The 20910-nt window shown below is 40.3% G+C and overlaps 1 protein-coding gene across 3 annotated transcripts; it reads left to right on the top strand.

The window, feature by feature from the left end:
* The first annotated feature begins 739 nt into the window (after positions 1–739).
* Positions 740–20288, top strand: LOC137133761 (ras-GEF domain-containing family member 1C-like). 3 transcript variants are annotated; one of them, XM_067517663.1, is made up of 14 exons: positions 740–1123; positions 12721–12936; positions 13133–13255; positions 13445–13582; positions 15015–15236; positions 16278–16352; positions 16914–17015; positions 17474–17576; positions 17670–17749; positions 17838–17933; positions 18036–18131; positions 18235–18358; positions 18481–18553; positions 18643–20288. In XM_067517663.1, the coding sequence occupies exons 2-14, from the start codon at positions 12727–12729 to the stop codon at positions 18665–18667; spliced, it is 1467 nt and encodes a 488-aa protein (XP_067373764.1). In that variant the 5' UTR covers positions 740–1123; positions 12721–12726; the 3' UTR covers positions 18668–20288. The 3 variants fall into 3 exon arrangements, with proteins under 3 accessions (XP_067373764.1, XP_067373763.1, XP_067373762.1); XM_067517662.1 differs by lacking the exon at positions 740–1123 and adding an exon at positions 2094–2243 and having other exon boundaries at positions 16917–17015; XM_067517661.1 differs by lacking the exon at positions 740–1123 and adding an exon at positions 2094–2243.
* Positions 20289–20910: the final 622 nt, after the last annotated feature.

Genomic DNA, 20910 nt, shown 5'->3' with positions numbered 1-20910 from the left:
TCAGATAACAATCAGCCACAAATTGATAGTGTTGGTCTTAATAATGCCATAGAGGACAAAGGTCAGTGTGTTCACAGTTGGGGCTGGAGGGAGTTGTATCCATTATTGGGTGAGAGAAGGGGTCCACCCTGGAGAGGTCACCAGTCTATCTCGGGACCAACGCAGAGAGATAAACACAGACAGACAACCATTCACACTTACATTCACACCTAAGGGGAATTTAGAGTCACCAGTTAACCTGATTTGCATGTCTTTGGACTGTAGGAGGAAACTGGAGAACACAAGCACAGGGAGAACATGCAAACTCTACACAGAAAAGCAGCAGCTGGCAGGTGGATTTGAACACAGGGCTTTCTGGCTGGGAGGTGTCAGTGCTAACCACTTCACCTCCAAGATGCTCATGATTTTTATTTTTTTTAAAAAATAAAAACATAGTATTTTTAAAAGAAAAGCACCAGGCGGTATTAATGTTGTGGCTGATTAGTTATAGCCTAAATATTGTTTCTTAAATATTTTATTTAATAGTAACTTGCAAACATAAGATGACAAGATACAATGCATACATATATTGCTAGGAATGTAAATAGGGACCCAAAACTGCAGGTGGATTGAAAAGCCCCCTTGGCCTGTGGTTATGTCCAGGCCTTTCCTACTCATTAACATTGCAACCGCCTGTGTTGTCTTATTTTGAAATTGTAAAACGGAAGTTACAATCTTGACTTGACTGGAGGAGTGTAAGTCGTTCCCTCTGTCAAATCACTTGCTCAGAGGAAAACGTGTGGATGTGTTGGGCTGTCGGCTCTTTGTGGTTTAAGAAGGGACAGTCTCCAAACCTTTGGGGACGTGCTTTCATTCGCCACCAGCTCTTTATCTGCGTCGGCTTTAGACCACGGGAGACCTGTGGACACCCAGGACATTCAGCAAGCCGATATCAACAGATATTGCCACCACATACAGCGGCCAGGTTGAGCCTCTGGAGTCGGGCTCTACTTCTCCCCCTGATGCCAGTTGAAGAGGCTGTTCTGTAAACGCTTATCAATTTGGGAATACCTGAAGCGGCAGTTTTATTGATTTGACGTCGGATGCAAGCCGGATCAAAGATGGGGATCAAACTGTAGTTCTGGTAAGCAATTTGTAAAAGCAGTGTTATGCCACTGCTACTTTATCAGCAGATTGTGATTGCGCTCACGCCCACAGGCAGTGTGTTTGTATACCTGTGAGGGCGAGCGACGTTAGAATGTTTGATCATCCACCCATACGTTCTGTTTACTGCCGTCACAGTTAAAACTTTACCTGCAACAGTGATGACATCATAATTCTTCCTTGTAGTAATACCGTATAGTCATACCTTCACTTTACTACATCACAGTCTGTGGCGTGAGTCAGCGGTGTGAAGGTTTAAAGGGCGTGTAAGGGGGGTCCAGCTGGTTTCAGGGATTGGAGTCATTGCGTCTTCTGCTTGTGACAGATTTATAGGAGAACATATAAGAGATGTTAGAGGTCCACACTGTAGCAGTCGAATAGCAGTGAAAACAAAAGAGGATCTACTGCTAACTCGGACAAATGTCACGTTTGTCACCCTGTTGTTGACAGGGTTTAGTTAACTGGCTGCAGGATGCAAAGCTTCTCGTATTATGGGTAATAATTAACGTGTCTTAATGTGGGAATAAAGCCTCTATGTAAACTCACTGCAGATTTTCTCAAACACACCCTAAACATTCCCTCTATCAATTCTATCTCGCATATGTGCATTTAAGTGCGCTCAGTGTATTTGTTATTTTTCTGAGACAGGTCAGAATGAACTGTTGACATTTTTATATTCTTTTCCTTGCGTAACACAAAAAAAAGGCACCGTGACAGTACTAGAGGTTGTTAGCAGCCTTTTCACCCAAAGGTGATGTAGCTTGCCAATACAGATAGAAAGATTTATTAGTCTCTTGCAGCTCACGGAAACTAAGACCAGCCCTGTCAGAAACCAGTTAGGTAGGGACAAATTCCAGATTCCATTGTTGCTATGACCAGTTGAGGCACAGATTATATTCCACACCCGCTGGTCTCAGTTAGGCTGCACCTCCCAGCCCCAGGAGGGAAGCACTGGAGCGGGGCATCACATTTTGTGACTGTTCTCACACAGCATGGGGCTACAGGATGCCGCAGCAGCTTCTTTTACCTCCTTCTTAACACAAGTCTGGCTTCGTCTTTCTTTACCCCGCTCCCTGGGAAATGTGTATAACCCCAAAAAGGTGAGAACCAAAAATATTTGTATTCATCGCTTAAGTCTGTCCAGTCTTACATGGCCTCCACTCTGGAGTATAAAGCCCACCATTAACTCTGTTTAACTTTGGCCTCCACTGATCAAGACACTTTGCAGCTCTTTGTTTTGTAACCTTTTCTGGTTTCACCTCCTCAGTTAAGCTTGTCTCACACATATGTCTCAGCACATAAAGCCTCACTATACTTGGTGATAGAATGGTTTTGAATTGACACGACAGTCTGCTGAAACAGTCTAGTATGTTTGGGTGTAGTTACTTGTACAGGAATGAGTCACCAAACCATTGGTCTGTTAGAAGTTGCTGGTAACAAGTTTACAGGTACAGACTTGGACTACAGCACATGTACCCTCCAATTCAGGCCAAGTCTGCTGAGAATAACAGGTGTGCTGTTAATGAGGGCATCATTTGGTTTGATGTGAGACTGAGAGTGAGGCCAGTCATGGTGTGTGTGTGTGTGTGTGTGTGTGTGTGTGTGTGTGTGTGTGTGTGTGTGTGTGTGTGTGTGTGTGTGTGTGTGTGTGTGTGTGTGTGTGTGTGTGTTTGTGAGGGAGAGAGAGTCAGAGAAAGAAACAGAGGGCAGGGTCTGTCTGTGCAGGTCGACTGGGAGGTAAACACAGTAGCTGTCTGAGAGCAATGACAGCTTTATCACCGCCACAAGGTTTATGGCTATATGTGTGTGGAAGGGATGGGCGTTTGCATATGTGAGATTATATGATTTTTATTTATCACATACACAAGCATACACATTAGAACTTGTAGTAAAATGCTTGAAGTGTGTGTTATGTTTCTTACTAGTTGTATGTTTTGTTGTGCGGACAATTCTACGATGTGAGAATTTTTGGGGGGAATCATGTTTAAAAGGCTATTCAAGGGTTCAAGGGAATGTTTTTTTTAGGTTAATTTGCAATCAGTTTTTGATTAGGGTAAGGGTGGGGTTAGACATTTAGTAATAATGATTATGGGTTAGGTTACATGAGTATGTGTCTTCACAACTGTACAAAGAAGAGAACCATTGCTAAGAGGTTGTTCAATTTTAAAGACATGGCAGAATGTAAAGTCAAGACAGGAATTCACTACAACATCCTGCTGGCAATTATGTTACTTGTGTAAGAGTAATTCCAGTTAATGATGTTTTGTTTACTTTTAGTCGTCTTTTTTGCTAGTCTTGCAACAGTGTTTTAGGGAAATTACACAGTAATAAAAAAGAAACCAAATATAAATGGCACAAAATAGATAAAAGTAGAAGGGGAAAACTGCGTTTTGTGCATTTTCTTGCATTATTTTAATGTTCCTCTTAACATGTTACTGAATTTCCCCGTTTAGTCTCACTATATTTAAAAAAAAGCTTCACCAGTGCTACTGCAGCTGAAGAAGGCGCAGACCATGGCGATGGTCTGACAGGATTTCGGATTTCCTTTGGCAACACGGCAGCTTTGCACACTGACACAAGGATGATGACAGTGGTCTCACTGACAGACCAAGGCAGACAGGGTTCACATGTAGAATCTCTCTGTCACAGCCCTGCTCTGTTGCAGGAGAGAAAAAGTTGAGGAGGGTGGGGGGGTTGCGGGACAAGGGATTTTGATAGAACAAAAGAGAGAAGTAGGGGTTTCACAGTGGGGACTCAACAGGCATCTAATTACCCTTCAGCAGTAGCTTTGACTCCATGGAAACGCTCTGCTGCTCTTCAGAGCCGGTCTTAACTGCCTTCATTTAGTCCGCATGTTGTCATATGGGCAGCTATTGATGGTTTGTCATTATGGATTGATGGGGTTAACAGTTGAATATGATTAGATCCCTGGTGTGTTAAATAAACCACTGGAGTAAAGTATAGATTACTACATCAGATCTGTTCTCAAGTAAGTCATAAGTCATTTTATGTCCAATAGTATGTTTTAACATTTCTTTTCAAGAAGTAAAACTTCTTTAATGTAGTAAAACAAATAGTTTTCCCTTATGGAGTTCGAGGGTGTTAGGACCGAGAGTGGTGTTAGGGAGCAGATTGTAAAACCAGCTGTTTACCTTTCCATTATGTGATTTTGATTAGAGTTGGTTTAATTTCATTATTTTGATGAATATGGTTTTATGCTGATGTGAAGCACCTTGAATTACCATTGTGTATTTGTGTAAAATGTGCTAGTTGTACTTTAATTAAGCCCTCATACTAAACATCACCAACTTTAAGGTATGTGAAAAAGTACACAGACTGTATCAACTCCTTTTCAAATCCGTACTGAAACCATGTTTTATATCTAATCCAGTAATTTCAATACAGCGCCCACCCCTGACATAATAGTGTTATAATGTTTATGCCTGTATGTGAACAGTTTACGTAGTTTCCAGGTTCCCACGAGGGGTCACAAATTAAACAGACTTTGAGGGAAGTACCCATTTTAATACCACAATTCCACTCCAAAATAGGCAGTTAACTTCATGCAACACATGTGTTGGTAAAATCCCTTTTGATATCTAAAACACAATCATGCCCACTTGGAAATACCCTGTTATCAGTTAAAACTGCCCCGCTGTAGTGACATATTGTTACAAACAGAAGTCCATGCATAGAAACTGAGCACATCATGAATCAGTTTCATAGTATGTGAAACACGTTAAAATATATCTCAAGACACAAATACAAGATAAGAAATAAGTGTACAGTTTTAAAAGATATGATTGCAAAAAAAATTATAATTTTTTTTGTGTTTGTTGTAACAAAATTTCTTAAACATTTACGAGAAGTGCAATGTCTTCCAAAGTTTAAAACAAACATTTAGGGTTAATTCTTTTGCTTAAATCAGCAAGTAATGATGTGACCAAATGGGCTTTTGGTTTGTTACTACTATGCAGTGGACATTTTCTACCAAACATAATCCAAAAGACAACTGATAAAAAAAAACTATAGGGCCATTGGCCAAGACTCACTAATGCACATAGCTGGTGAAGGATATCCCTGGTCTGATCAACAGTAAGTAGTACTGTACATCAGCATCATACATCAGCAGTGAAACACAGCGTGGTCTGGTTGCAAGGACCAGATAGATGTACTTTCACAGGAAAGGAGACAGCCGTGATGAAATTAGTAACATAAGCTTATTAGATTTTCATCTCTTACAGTCTCACTCATTTGTTATTGGGAAGGTTTGATTGAGAGTAATATAATGCTGAGTGGGTGTGTGTAATTTTAAAAAGTGCTTAAAGGACTATTGAGGTAGCTGCACGTAGGCATTGTTTCATTCAGCATTTCTGTCTGGATGCTCTCATTCACTCTGCTCTTTTTTTCTTGTGTATATTCTTCCATTCACTTAGTGAGCTGCCAATTCCTCGTAAGTGGCACTTGAGGCAAAATTATGCCTGTTTAGGACCGAAACAAAATGACTCTTGTCCAATTCTCCTCAAAGGAGTGTTGCATCAAAGCTGGTTGTAAATTGGAATATTATGAATAATACATGACTGTTTTTTAAGCATTATGACCATTGTGAGTGACAGATTAAGGGCACTCAGGGCTTAGACATGTGCTACATTATTTCTAAAAGACAGTCTGTGCTCAGCTCCAATTATCCCTAAGTAACATGCTAGATTGCCCAGCCCCATCACATGTCAGAGACCTTCAGTTCATTGTACTTCATTTTCATACTTGCCAAACTGGAGGGAAGTGCATTTTCACACGTGAAGTGGTTTGAAAGTGGAGTTAGTGGATAATGGTGCTCAACCTTTAGAGTTTAAACAGCACAGACTTTCTCTCAGACTGATGGTTTTGTGTAATGCTGATCTTGATTCAATCTAAATGTAAATTTCTGTGAGGTAATAGTTTGACCTCAGCTTCTCTTGTGTAGCATAGTCTGCATCTTGCTTTTCCTCTTTCTGGTTTAGTTGGAGATGCAAAGCCGCAGCTCTTGGGAAGATACACTGTTGTTTTCACAGTAAAAGAATGGCTTCACTTGGACTTAGATACACTCTTGACTTCTTCAGCCCTTTTTCGAGTCCATACACAAAGAGAAAACCAAATGCATATGTGCACACTTTGTCCAAGCTTGCTCAGGAATGAGGATGGCCACATGTGCTCAGGGCGTGTTCGTGGATGAGAATCCACAGTGGGGGTGGAACAGGTGCCAGGATGTCAGTGTAACCCCCCCCCCCAACCCTCTGGTCAGACACTACAAGGGAATTCCAATAAGAAGGATTTGGGATGAGTGTTCCTTTTGAGAATCCCAACCTCTGTCAGGCTTGTATCACGGAGAGAGGCTGGGGAACGGGTGGGGAGCCTGGAATGCCTTGAATGTAACTCAATCCTGTGTTTGGCTGCTGTGTGGGTGCAAGTGTGCATGCACGTGTTTTTTCAAGACACAATAAAGCCATTTGTTTTCAGCTACTCTCACACACCATTAAACAACAATAGTCATGTGGTTTGGTGTGGTTGTGAAGCGTGTGAGGTGACATATGCGTGGTATTTTGCACTCTTTCTCTCCACCATTTCTCTACACCATTTGGTCTGGGTGCCAATACACTTTTGAGCTCCTGTAGAGACTGGAGATGATGCTAGGGGCAGAGGGCACGAATCCTCCAATGCCAGCAGCTCCCACTGGGACAGCAGGCTGCTGCAGGGCCATCTGTGCAGACATCCTGACTGGGCTCATTGGAAAGTAGGGCGTAGAGAGGGACATGAAGGAAAAGGGAGGAATGGATGGGGCTTGTAGAAGGGGTGTGAGAGGCTGGATGACAAAGAGGTGTTTAGTTCCTTTTATGTCCCTGCAATCCCGAGAATACTCCATAGTTTCTCTACTTGCATTATTTCAGCTTTCAAAGAATGTTAGAATATTTAGGCCAGAGCTGCAATACTCCAAGGCATGCAAAACAGTGTCAGCACCAAAAATATACAAGGATCTGCTTCTTTAGAGCACTGTCCCAAAATAGACGAAGTCTTAAAATTGTGCTGTATTAAAGGTGGGAACATGTGGCTCCTAAATTAGAAAAGAAGTGTTAGAGTATGTAAATTAGCTAGTGAGGAGGGAGCTGGGGAGTGATGTGATGGAGTCTGCAAAGGAACAAAGGAGTTTAGTGAGTCAGGCAGGAGGAGAGTTTAACATTTAGAAAGCTTCAATTTTGTGCACACTATCACCCCCCTCTACAGCGCACCTTCTCCTCCTATCTCCGTCATCTTATTCCAATACTTATCACATCCCGCAGGGGAATGTGGTTTTTACCTCACTCTCCTTACAACACTTTAACTGCTCTGAAACCAGGAAGCAGCAAAACCCTGCTGCAATACCAATGCCGGAAATCATATACCTTTGATGATGTGCTCTAAGAATAGAATTGCATCAAGTTTTGGAGAGCAACACTTTTGTTTTGTGATGTTTTAATATGCTATATCCCCTTTGTAAAAACAAATGTCTATTAAGTCAATAATATGCAGTATTGATCATGATAAATCACAAACCATTCTGTGTATGCAATAATTTTACCCAACAACAGCACAAATAAGTAAAAAAAATAAATAAATCAGCCACCTTACAGTTAAATAACTTCTGGTGTAGGAATAGATTAAATTGGTAACTGTGTGTCAGTTGTGTCCATAAGGACATTTAAACAACTGGGCAAAGACACAGATGCTTTTTTTATGAACTGCTTCAAAAATCCGAGTAGAGTTTAGGTGGGGTTATACTTTAAAACACATTTGTTTCCTTTTGAAGGAATGTTTACTGCTAAGCCTTACAAATGTATTTATCTGACACAGTATACTCATTTTATTGTATTACTGATATTAGTATAGTATTAATGTCTTTAATTAAATGATCCTGGTAGTGCTGCTGTGTGGAACATGTGATTCTGGGATGTACTGTAGATCTTGTAGCCAAGTAGCTAAACTTTAATTTGGGGTTATATTGAATAAATGGGTTAACAGTTCCAGTACATCAAAATCAACTGTGACAGCTCTAATCCAGGTTTTTAAAGTCTTTATTTTTTGATACCTCTTAGGAAAGACCAAGCCTGTATGTAACCTTGAAACTAAACATTATTACAACAACAATAACCCCAGAGTGACTTTAGATGGACACAAAGCTGCCACCCCACTCCCATCTGTCCCCTCAAAGGAACCTGTGCTCCTCACCTTTGACTTCCGAGTCCTTAACAGCAGAGGTTTGTTCTGAAGTCTCCAATCATGATTGTGATCAATTAACCAGTAGTTGTGTCACCATTCTGCACACATACAGTACACATGCATGCATAGGTAAGTCTGAATAAAACTATGTGGTGAAACAGGTTTTACAGAGAACAGGTAGGAAATGACTAGTAGAAAACATAATTGCATGACAGCTTCAAGCTGCTCGTCGTGTCAGGAATGCCATTGTTTCATCAACACACACCAGACCCTACACACACAAACACAAATGTGCAGCTTAGACAGTGGAGTGTGCTTACAAAGATTGTGTGTCTTCAGACAGTGTCACTCTCTTAATCATGATAGAAAAAAGCAGGCAGATCCTCTGATGGCAACAATAACAGCCTGATAGAATCACAAGACAAAACACTTGCATGTATGCACAATCAAAACACACACACACACACACAAACAGCAATGCACGTTGTAAAGCCCCTGAACAATGACACTCCCCCAACTGTCTAGACAAAGAGCAGGACTGCCGTTGGCTTGCTGCTGGAGATCTCAGAGGGGATTAGAGTACACACCACTACACTCACCTGTTCTTAGCTGCTTGTTTCTCAATGTGTTATTTCATGCAACGTTAATGCAACGTGACAGGCACAGAGGGAGCTGGGCGTATCATGAGGTATGGAACAAAGTTATACATAGAGTACGGCTGTGGATAACTGCTTGGTTTTGATGTAGTTGAAACCATAAGTAGTATAGGCAATACGGATAAGAAATATTCAAATTAGCAGAAAAGTATTGTTGTGAGGATCAATGGTTTTATCACAAAACTAAAAGTTTCATCTTCTTATAGCAATTAGGTCCATTAATGATAAAGTTAAAAATTTGTTCTGTTAAATCCTAGGATTGTTCTAAAACCAATAATATATCCAACTTGACATTGTAATACACAAGTGTGGGAAAATAAACAGTGCTTCACATCAACACTATCTGACACCTATCTCTACAATAATTTTTACATCAGCTTTTGTGCCATACTAAGAACAAGGCTGAGTTTATCATACGATTTTTCTGCAATGTGTAGCACTCATCTACAGAGGAGTTACCTGACTGACCCTTTGTTCACATGCTGTAGACTTTGTGTTATCGACTGGCAGAGACACAAAGTAGTGATGAAATGATGAATCAGCGCTAGAAAAACTGCCAGAGGGAGGAGAGGAGAGCTGAGGAGGAAGTAATGGGGAGGAATAAGAAGAGTGAAGATTATGATAGAGGAAACTATTGAAAGCCTGGGCACGTAGAATAAAACTCTCTGTCACTCTCGTATATGAATATGAATATAAACAGGCCGTGTGTGTGTGTGTGTGTGTAGGTGTGTGTGCACCTGCAGTGAGTCACAAATAAACTCCTCTGGTCACACTCACACCCTTTCTTCCTGTCAGTCCTACCATAAAGGAAATAACTTCCAGGTACCACAAAGCTGCTTCTCTGTAGTTCTATAGGTTTGCTGGATGTGTTCATTTCAGTTTATCAGACCATGTCTTCTCTGTGGCTGTATGTTGTAATCCAATCTAGGGAAGGCCGCTGCAGGGACACCCATATAGGAGTTAAAAAGCTCAAGTGTTGTATTAAGGACATTTTAGAATTACATTTTTGATTGCGTTGGTAATATTCAACCAAGTTTTAGGAGTAAGTGCAAAATAGAGAAGTTCAATTTCAGCAAGTTCAGATCAGTGAGAAACAGACGTGTTATTTGTTTATACGTGCATGAGTTTATATATGAAATACAGTTTAAAGCCTCAGTATTCAGTTGAAACAGCTTTATCAGGTGTCCTGAGTATCGTCTGCTAAGTTAAACACTGCTTTGTTGCCTCACACAGATTATTGTCAATGTTTCACAGAGAAATATGCAACGAGGGAACCATGATTAAAACTCAGAGGAGCACACAAGAAGATGTCGGCCCACTTTAACCACAACATTTATTGTGAGAGATATGACTTTGGGTGTCAGCAGTGCAGGTACTGTCGGAAGGGAGGCTGTAAAAATGGCTGATAGAAAGACAGACTCCCCATCCCCCAGTCTTTTTTGTGCCTGTCTCAATGTGTTTGTGTCTAGGTGTATACAAGTACATGAATAGGTGCTCATGTGCAGGGGAACAGGGAAAACAATAGAAACCTGAACCCCTCACATGGGAAACTTAAGACGTAAGCTGCTCCTCTGCACGTCAGTATGTGGTTAACCTTTTACTCCGGGGACCCATGACATTGGTTTGTTGAAGTGGCTTATAGTCAGGAAGGGTGGATTTAACCTGAAGGTCAGCAGAGGTTAAAACAATTCCAACATTCCTTGACCATCCTCAAATTTCTCCAGAGATTTAAGATGACAGCTGATGAGACCACATCATGCTGCTTCGTCTGTAAGAACAATGATCAGTAAAGGTTGAATTAATTTTTGAAAAATATTCTTAACCTTTACTGATCATTGTTCTTACAGTTCAAGTGAAGCCCTGCCTAATCTGATAATATTGCAGCAGAGAAGCTCTCTCCTACTTTTATGCAGTATTTCAGTTTCGGTTACCAGTAGTGTGTTAGTATATAATGTTTATATGTGTATATGTGTATATATAATAATAAAATGTGTATATATATAATTGTATTTATAATTGTGTATATATAATTGTCTGCACAGTCTGACACTGTCTTGGCTGTTGTCTGAGCTACAAACTGCAGGAAGAAAATGACGTGTTCACATCAGAATTAACTTCCTGCATGTTGCTCAAGGTCTCACTGTCAGCATGTGGGTTTTCTGCCTTTCTCGTGACTCCTGCAGACAGAGGGGTTTTACGTTGCTGAACATAACTAAAGAGACTGAGACTGCAGTTGTTCTTGGTAATAAGGGATTCAGGTAAATGTGGTCACCGGGTTTGGGGTGTGGGAAAATACCTCTTCTCTTTTTTTAATAACTTAATCTCAGATTCAGGGATACTAAACGAAAACCTAATAATACTGGAAGTACAGAATTTTATATATTTTTTGCAATGCACAAAATTCTATTCCATTTAACCAATGTTTCTAAAATATGTTACTGAGGTTTGGGATTCTGATTTATCAGTTACAGGTAGATGACAATAAAGTAAAGTATGTTGATCATTTCACCCTGATGATCACGATGCCCTCTGTTTCTGTAATATCTCTACTCTAACATACAGTGTAATAAGCACTCCTCTTCCGACAGCTGTGTTGATCCATTGAGTCAAGCAGCATGTTGAATTTTTAAAATCAGTAACCCAAAACACATACAGTAGAGGACAGTGATAGAGGCCAAACAATTGCTCTCAGGCAGCAACAGTCTCCACGGTGACTGAGTGACCCACATTTTTGTTCCTTTCCTTGTCAATGTGGGAGACTGGGGCAGCTGTTGGGGGGCAGAGCACGGTGAGTAGCTATTTCATGTCCCCCAACGATGCCAGCCGGTCACGTGCTGGAAAAAAATCAGTGTGTTGTTGTGAAGAATGAGAATGAATGAATAGGAGATGATGCGCTAGGAGGATGAACAGAAGATGGGTAAATTGAATTTTGGTTAAATTTAGGCCTCACAGACAAACTAGATTGCTTAAGAATTATCATGTTATTAACTTATCATTAAATGGATCTTCAATCTTTCCTGACTCAATGGGATGTTTCTCTTTGTTTGTTCTGCTTTTGTTTTCTCTGCAGTCACACTGTATCTTGAAAGATTAGGTAAATTAAAAAGCTTTTATGTATGTATATTGATTACATCATCAATGACATCACATAATTGCCTTTCAAGTTTGCCTAACCAGTTGTCAAGGAAACAGTGTTTTGGTTGGGCAGTCATTTAGCGAAGAGACAGGCGAGAGCAACAAGGTAGTGCACAAAACATTGTGTGTGGACGGTACGCGGTTTTTCACCGTGTTCTGTGGAATTTCTTTGGTTTTCATCTCAAATGTGGAACTATTTTGCTATCAGAAAGTAGAAAACTTTTAACCATGTAGCTTGTAAAATTGTACATTTTACCAAAACTGAACAGATAATTGTTCGTCAATAATCAATTGGACAGGGTGCACTGAGAGTTGTGAATATCTTTGTAGTCAGCTATTTGCAGGTTTCTACACCATCATTACAACCTACAATTACAATTACTAGAAGTGGAGTACTTGTGCTGGAGATCTGGCGTGAGCCAAGTTTGCATTAAATAAATGTCCTTTTACCAAATCAAATGGATTAAATTAAGTTTTCATTTCATAAAACCTAACCTAAATGCATCCTACCTACTTTATATATGACTATAACTATGTTTATCTACTTGTGTTTTAGACAGGAATGCCACAGACTGTGTGCTCAGGCACCATGTTCACCACTCCCAGTGGCTTCAGCCCTCATCTGGCCTGTGCTGAGCCTGGGGAGGAAGAGGAGCCCCTGCAGGAAGGCTCGGGGCCCGGGGCTTGTTTGGCCGATGGGCCCCCAATTACCTCCGCCTCCTTGGATACCCTTATCCAGAACCTAGTGCCCACTGCTGATTACTACCCTGAGGTAAATGGACCACATTCATTCACTCCACTCGTCATTATAAACTCTTTTAGAAAGTATATTTTCAATATATTTAGCAATATAATTACTGCCTTAGTTTAAAGTGCTTCTCAGCTGCCATTTAATTACAGAAAGCAGCAGTGTTTTTATTGATATCATGGCAGTGTCCTACTGAATGTCTCCTTCTGTCCTTTGACAGAAAGCCTATGTGTTTACCTTCTTGCTGAGTGCACGTCTGTTCATCCCTCCTCCGGAGCTGCTGGCCAGGGTGTGTGAGCTGTGCATCAAACAGCAGCAGCTGGATCAGAGCCCACTTGATACGGTCAGCATTGCACCACACTCAAATACATAAGACAGATATTCTCATGTTCTACATGCAAATAACAGGCACTAATTTTCTTTTCTTTTTTAGCTGTTTTGACAAAGCACTGACTTTATAGTTTTGCATTGTTTTGCTGAAGAAGTCACAAATTCACACAGTGGTAAACCTCTTTCACTTCTTCAACAATAGGCAAAAGTGCGCAAATTTGGTCCCAAGATCCTGCAGCTGTTGACAGAGTGGACAGAGACATTTCCGACTGACTTCAGGGATGAGAAAATGGTCGAGCACCTTAAAGACATCATCCACAAGATAGCTTCATGTGATGAGGTACATATACCTTTTTATAGCAATAATGTCAGAAATTCAGTTCCACTTCTGGATAAATGAATAAATGTTAAAGTTGTCATTTTTGCAGGACTATAATTTGTGATTGACTAGCTAGTGGGTGTGTGACTAAGCTCCATTATAGCTATACAGTAGTTATAGTTGTTATTATAGTCTGTACGCTGTTGCTGCTGTGGGAAATTCTCTGATGGGGATTGAAGTTTAATTAATCTTCACTACAACTGTAGTAGGTTGGTGTAAATGGTCAGAAAGTCAGTGTACGTATTTGTACAAAGCTGTGGCTTTACAATAGAGAGGAGAGGAAGGAAAGATGTTAGAGGAGTGGCTCTGTCTGCAGCCTCAAGGGGAAAGTAGAGGGAGGTAGATGGATGGAGAAAAAGGGGGGATGGGATATAGGGTCACAGAGAGCAGAGGAGAAGGTAGAGGAGGAGGAGGGTGATGGAGTCAGAATGGAAGCCAGGAAAAAATGGAAGGCAGGTGGCAATGAATGTGCTGCTATTTACAGCTGGTTGTCTACAGTATGTCTGTGTGTGTGTGTGTGTGTGTGTGTGTGTGTGTGTGTGTGTATACACATGGGAGGTGTGGCTCTGGGTCTTTTGTAAGACAGCCTGACCTAACGGCCTCTGTAGCCATTCACACACTGCACACAGTGCACGCTGCTGCTGTGTAAACAATATTTTATTTAAACATGTTTTAATTCAACTGGAAAATTGTCCTGGGTTCATTAAATAATTTCAAACACCATTATTTGGTGTCAAACACATTTTGTTTGTGCTAAAAATAAAAGTATTTTATGACTTCATAGATTAAGCATTAAAGGTTTTCACCAAACAGCAACCGGCCACACAGTGATACAGTTGATGAGAAGCCCATATATACATAGCAAGGGTTATTCCAAAGGTGCTACTCAGTGGCAAGTTGCAGCTGAACCTTGATGTTCATGTCGATGTTTCGCCTCTCCTCTGAAAAGCATCTTCACTTTCGTCCGACTAGTTGGGTGAGATCATTGGAACCTTGGGAATAACCATAAGCTGGAAAGTATTTTGTTACTTTTGACTACTGCAGGTTGGATTGTTATATGTGCTGTATGTGCAGGACTGGGATACAGGTTCTGTAAGAGCGCATGCCAAAATACAGGTAACCTGGGAAGTTATGTTGGCATAGCTTGCTATTGGATAATGTGTGATCTTTTGGTAGAAGGCACATTTTATATATATGACATATTTTAAACTGAAAAGCAAGTTGTTTAATACACGGCTGAGCTAAAACACAGACACTTGCATATTCCTTTACAACCTGCTGACCCAGAAGACCTTTTGACTCATGCTCACTACTAATCAATACAACATTAATAAATTATTCATCATCATTAATACAGACTGACAGCTCGTCTCCTCTCCTCTCCTTTTCTCAGGCATACTGGAAAACTTTAAACCAGGTGCTACAGAAGCTAAACCAGAGGCTGGCGCTGATGAGTCAGGGGGAAGAAAACATCGTCAAAGTATCCCTCAACGCCTCCTCTATCTCTGACAAGCTGGTGGCCTTCAAGACCAAACCTCCACCCATTCAGAAGGACATGATTTCCATCTGCAGTGATCCATACACGTTGGCACAGCAGCTCACCCATGTGGAGCTGGTGAGGAGAGGGAGAGGGAGAGGGAAGGGAAGTGGGGGGTACACAAAGGTCAGGGTATAAGATGATAACAAGGATGGATGAGGAGGAGTGGAAAGGATATTTGATGGGAGGTAGTGAAAAAGCTAAGAGTAGTGAAGACCGGGTGGAGATTTAGTCAGTTTCAAGGACATAAACATGGAATAAAACCTATTAAAAGAGGAGCTGGAGATGAGAGAAAGAGATATGAGGGTGGTAGAAAAAACTGAAAAGTTGGTGGAAGGTATAGTAGCAAACTAACATTGGAAGAAACACTGTGTTTGGTCTTCAAGTATTTTGTAGATGGTGAAGATTTGTAGAGGCTGTAGTGCGACCTTGAGTATTACTTGTTAGCTACTCTCGTGCTAAATGGTCTTTGCCCAGTGTAACAGAAAAAAGAACTACGGGAATAATGCAATGAAACATACATGAACGAATCTCTGCAGTGTCACTCACATTGTATGAATTGTCCCTTCATTCTGTTCATGTGTGTATTAATGTTGGCACGTGTATCTGGGGGTGGTTGTGTGTGTGTGAGAGTAAGCTTCTACCCTTGTCTGAACGGTGACATCACTCTAGAAGGCAGCAATGTGCCGGGGGCTTCAAACAAAGGGGATAAAACCACTGTAGATATATGTGACCTGACAGCTTCGCACACACACGTACACACACACACACAAGACAAAGACAGAGATAGACAGGCATGTACAGTGCTGACCTAAAGGACTTTAGCAATGTGCTAATTCTAACAAAAAAAGCATTAGACACCATGTCAATGAGTTCGTGTGCAGCACTGTTTTGGATTCAATCACGAGTTGCAAACAGTCTAATGAGTCATTTTGATTTGCACATGTGTGTCTTCCCAGTTGGCTTTTAATAGAAGAAAATACTGTCTCAAGTGTCGCTTTGAGGAAATATGATTCCAGTGATTCACGTCAGTGAGTCATTACTTCCCCTTATTGATTGACTTCCATTACTGAAATGAAAGTATTATTAACTGCCCTCATGGGTGTGTGTGTTTTCCAGGAACATTTGAGTCGTATTGGACCAGAAGAGTTTGTTCAAGCATTTGTTCAGAAAGACACGCTAGATGGAACACAGGTAAAAGCATGTCTGAATCCTAAAATTTGTTTTGTGGTATTTTGCCATATTAGTGGAAACCCATTGTGTGTTCTCAGGCCAAACCACAATGTTTTTCCCATTTCAGTTTTGTGTTTTTGAAGTAGTCAAGAATAGCTGTAATTAACTACGTTTCTGTTGTAAAAAGCTTGTTAAAGTCTGTAATGCATGAGGATTTACTTCTCAAAGGGCCAGACAGAGGTCAGCAAGGCCACAAACAGCACAGCAATGAAATGACACAAGCTGTAATAAGCACCCACAATTGCTGCATCTTTCCTCTTACTTGAACTGTTGATACTTCATGCTTTCACTCTCTGTCAATGTTTTTTTTTCATCATCTCTTTGACATGTCTTCTCTTTTGTTTTCGCCCATCTTCCCCATCTGGTTTTTTCCTACAGTCACACTATTTCCACTTCTAGCTCATTGTCTCTGTCGTTTACACTCACATGTGGGGTCAGCCTTTAAATAGGAGCTAATTAGGATCAGAGGAACTCCCTATGGTTGTTCTTCACATACTCACTTTGTGTGCATGTGTGTATCAGCAGCCATGCTTCAGTGACCAGAAGAAGAAAACCTCTAACCTGGAGGCTTATGTCAGGTGGTTCAACAGACTGTGTTACCTTGTAGCTACCGAGATCTGCATGGTGAGTGCCAAAGTCTGGTACATCAGGTACTCATTTATTCTCACAAAAATACTTTAGACAAACAAACAGCACATAAAATATAGCTAATATGTATGAAAATTAAGGGCATAAAAAGCATACCAACCACTGATGAAAAGCGATTTAGTTATAAAGGAGACATGAAATTGAATCGGAGGAGACATTATAAATATGTTTCCTGATTATATGTACTCTGAAATATACAGCTGGAAACATTGAAATGTCACTGTTGTCCAATGCTTCTGTGTTTTTTTAAATATTTTTAATAAATATTCAATGAAAAACTTCTGCTAAAATTTCATTCTCATGAACAAAATAAAGGTCAGCACATAAAGTCTGTTTCCTACAGAGCATCATTGCCCCCTAAAGGTGGCTTTGTGTTACTGGGAAAGACTTTAAGGAGGAAGGAAGGAAATTAAGCACAAATCCGTATTTTACAGCCGGCAAAGAAAAAGCAAAGAGCCCAGGTAATCGAGTTCTTTATCGATGTTGCGAGGGAGTGCTTCAACATTGGAAACTTCAACTCCCTTATGGCTATCATCTGTGAGTCTGATTTAAGCATTTGTCAGAGTATTATCACTGAGAAGTCTACAGCATGTCCTGGTATTAACAGCTGAAACACATTTTCTTCTGTAGCTGGTATGAACATGAGTCCTGTGTCACGACTAAAGAAGACATGGGGCAAAGCCAAGACTGCCAAGTTTTACATTCTGGAGGTAAACACAATGTAACCATTCTCTTAGGGAGATGTGCAAGACAGGTAATAACTTGAAGCTGACAGAGTATCACTTGTTTCTCTGACAGCATCAGATGGATCCTACAGGAAATTTTTACAACTACAGGACTGCCCTGAGGGGGGCTGCCCATCGCTCTCAGACCGCCAACAGCAACAGAGAAAGGGTAGGGCTCTGCACCACAGCACTGCTGTTACTCTGAAAGCATTTATTTCCATCTTTCTCTCAAATGTTTCTATATATCTTCCTGTGAATTTTCCTTCCTCAGATTGTAATTCCCTTCTTCAGTCTTCTCATCAAAGATATTTATTTTCTCAATGAAGGATGTGCCAATAGGCTCCCCAATGGCCACGTCAACTTTGAGGTTTGAGTGCCTCCTTTAACCTGACTCCGTTGCATTTTACCGGCAACAAACCTATACATGTATAATTACAAATTAAAAAATAATGTACAATTCTGTGTCTTAGAAATTTGTGGAGCTAGCACGACAGGTTGGGGAGTTTATGACTTGGAAACAGGTAGAGTGTCCTTTTGAAGAGGATCGGGTCATTCTACACTACCTCCACACTGCCCCAATCTTCAGCGAGGATGGTGAGAACCCACCATGTAGTTTTCTAAGCATACTGATCCCAACATTGTTGTAGTAGATTGTGATTTTTTTTTTAACCTAACCTACGCTTTTCCACTAATATCCTTTCTTATTTCTTCCTCAGGACTCTACCTTGCATCATATGAGAGTGAGAGTCCAGAGAATCAGGTAGAGAAGGACAGATGGAAAGCACTCAGGTAAGGCTCAAAACACAAGTGATACAAAAGACGCTGTCTAATGTAAAAAGACACACTGTCCTTTAATGGCTTCTCTTTCCTCCGAACAGGTCAAATGTTCTGGCGAAGACATGAGGCACTGTCTGCAGCTAACCCTCCTACCAGCGAGGGAGCGCATGTTCCCATTGCACTAAAATGAACTGTGAAGGAACCTAGCTGGTACTTAGGTGTTTTCTTATGGTGAAATGACACAAAAAAAGAGATGAACAGGATTCATCAAGAAGAGTGTAAAAAAGATAAATCAACCATCATAAAAAAGTGAACTAAAATGTTAAGCTAAAGAAACTGGAGCTAAATATCTTTGCAGCCTGTCAGTGTTAAGGTACAGGACATTGGAGAGGGATCCAGCTTTTCCCTTCGTCATCTCCTTGATGTGTGTTTACTCTGTGAAGATCCGTTTACTACTATAGAAAGTACAGTTACAGGGAAAACCACTTTATAATATGAAATTCCTACTGATTCTGTAGTTGTTTTGTATTTGCTCCTATTCCTCCCTATTTCTCTTTCGCCATGGTCCAGAACCCTGCTCTAGGTATTTAATTTAACCTTTTTCCATTACATGTAATGTACTGTAATAAAACTTAAAATGACGTGAAGGGCGCTGGCTAGCCCATAGCAGCTATCAAATTTTATAGGTCTACTGAAGGAATGGCAACTGTGCGTATATAGCAAGGCAGAAGATAACATGCCTTGAGCATTTTAACAAGTCATCTTATGTGTACCTTGTCTGTGTGTGTGTGTTTGTGTGTGTGTGTTCATGCACTCGAGTTTGTTCGGGTTGACACCATCTTGTTTTGCATGAGAATGACTGGAGAAATGTGTTTGTTGGTCATCTCTTCCTGTAATTTAATTTATTATATATTACTTTGGGAATATGTTTGCGGGGATTGTGGAGTGTTTAAAGTGTGTTTACTCCTTTTAAATGTATTGTGCCATTAAAGCAAGAAAACTACAGTATAGCTTTGATTAAAGCAGGAGCCAGGCCAGTTGTAGATTGTGTATAGGTGAAATTTACCCCTGATCTTTCTGCTCTTCGGGAAGTTTTCTCTGACTGATGTTCAGTTGTCTGATATATTAATGAAGCTCTCTGTGCAGACAGATGTATAGTTTTTATTGTAATTTTCCTTTACTGAATATGAAGTCAAATAGCATGTTACGACAGGTGTTTTTAAAGGGGCATTAAAGCATATCTTGTAAAGACTGCTACTGCAACAAAAACTTTGTAGTGACAATGCATTACTGCACTCTGGAAGGAAAACGAACGGACCTTTTGGTATTCTGTAGAGGGTAACTTGTGCCATATCAATCACTGTTTGTTATTACAAATTCAGGTTCCTCTGACTTGAAATGTGTTGTAGTTTATTCTGTGGGATTGTCACTCAGCTTTGTTTTTGGCAGTTTTGTTGTGATTCTGCAGCCTTTTCTAACAGTGGGTGGGGTGGGAGGAGTGAGGGCATGTGGGGGGGGAAGGATGGGAAAGTATATAGTCTGATTCAGTTTGCTATAATTGATTGAGGTCAGTGTTTTCTCTTAAGAAGCACCTTTCTCTCTCAATAACAGACTGAATTTAACTCCCCCTCCTCATTTGTGATCAGTAAGCTTGCTTTCCCTGTAACAGTTAAGACTAGACCCAGAGATGTTACGTCAAACTTGTCCAGGAAGTGACATGCTTTAATAAAACATTGCCTGTGCTGAACATGTGTTTTCAATGACAGTTGCATCTAAGACTTCATTTCTGCTACTTTTAGAGGTTTCACTGCAATTACATTTTAGATTCTTTGCTAACACACATACATCACTGTGTGTAGCTCAAGAAATAGAGTGCATACAGTGTTAAATAGATATAGAGTAACTTTGGCTTCAACATCACAAAAAGCTAAATTTCTGACTGGCTCCTGAAAACCCTTTAATAAAAGTAGACCATGCTTAGACAAATGCCTGTTGTTTGATTTTTATTTATGCCAGTGCTTAGTTTGATTCATTTATAAATTCACACAGTCTTTTTAAATTACTTGGTTTACAAATTATATTGTGCATGAGATCATTTTTAAGTATCTGAATAAATATAAGAACAAATTGTTAAATCCCATGTATTGCATTAAATATTTAATTTACAATTCACGTATGATGAAGGCAATTACAAATTAATTATTTTGTGTCCAAATGTAAGCAGTTGAAACTGCATATCAAAATTTCAGAGCCACCTGACTTTGGATTACTTCTACTGTCTGAACAGCTGTCTACGATCCAGAAGTTTTTAAACAAGTTTTTAAACAAGTTTTATCTCCTAATGAAGTTTCAAATCATAATTATGTGAC

The sequence above is a fragment of the Channa argus genome, chromosome 10, assembly GCF_033026475.1.
Source record: "Channa argus isolate prfri chromosome 10, Channa argus male v1.0, whole genome shotgun sequence".
In the NCBI taxonomy this organism is placed as follows: domain Eukaryota; kingdom Metazoa; phylum Chordata; class Actinopteri; order Anabantiformes; family Channidae; genus Channa; species Channa argus.
Note: the sequence above shows the minus strand (reverse complement) of the source record. Positions and strands in the feature narration are given on the sequence as shown.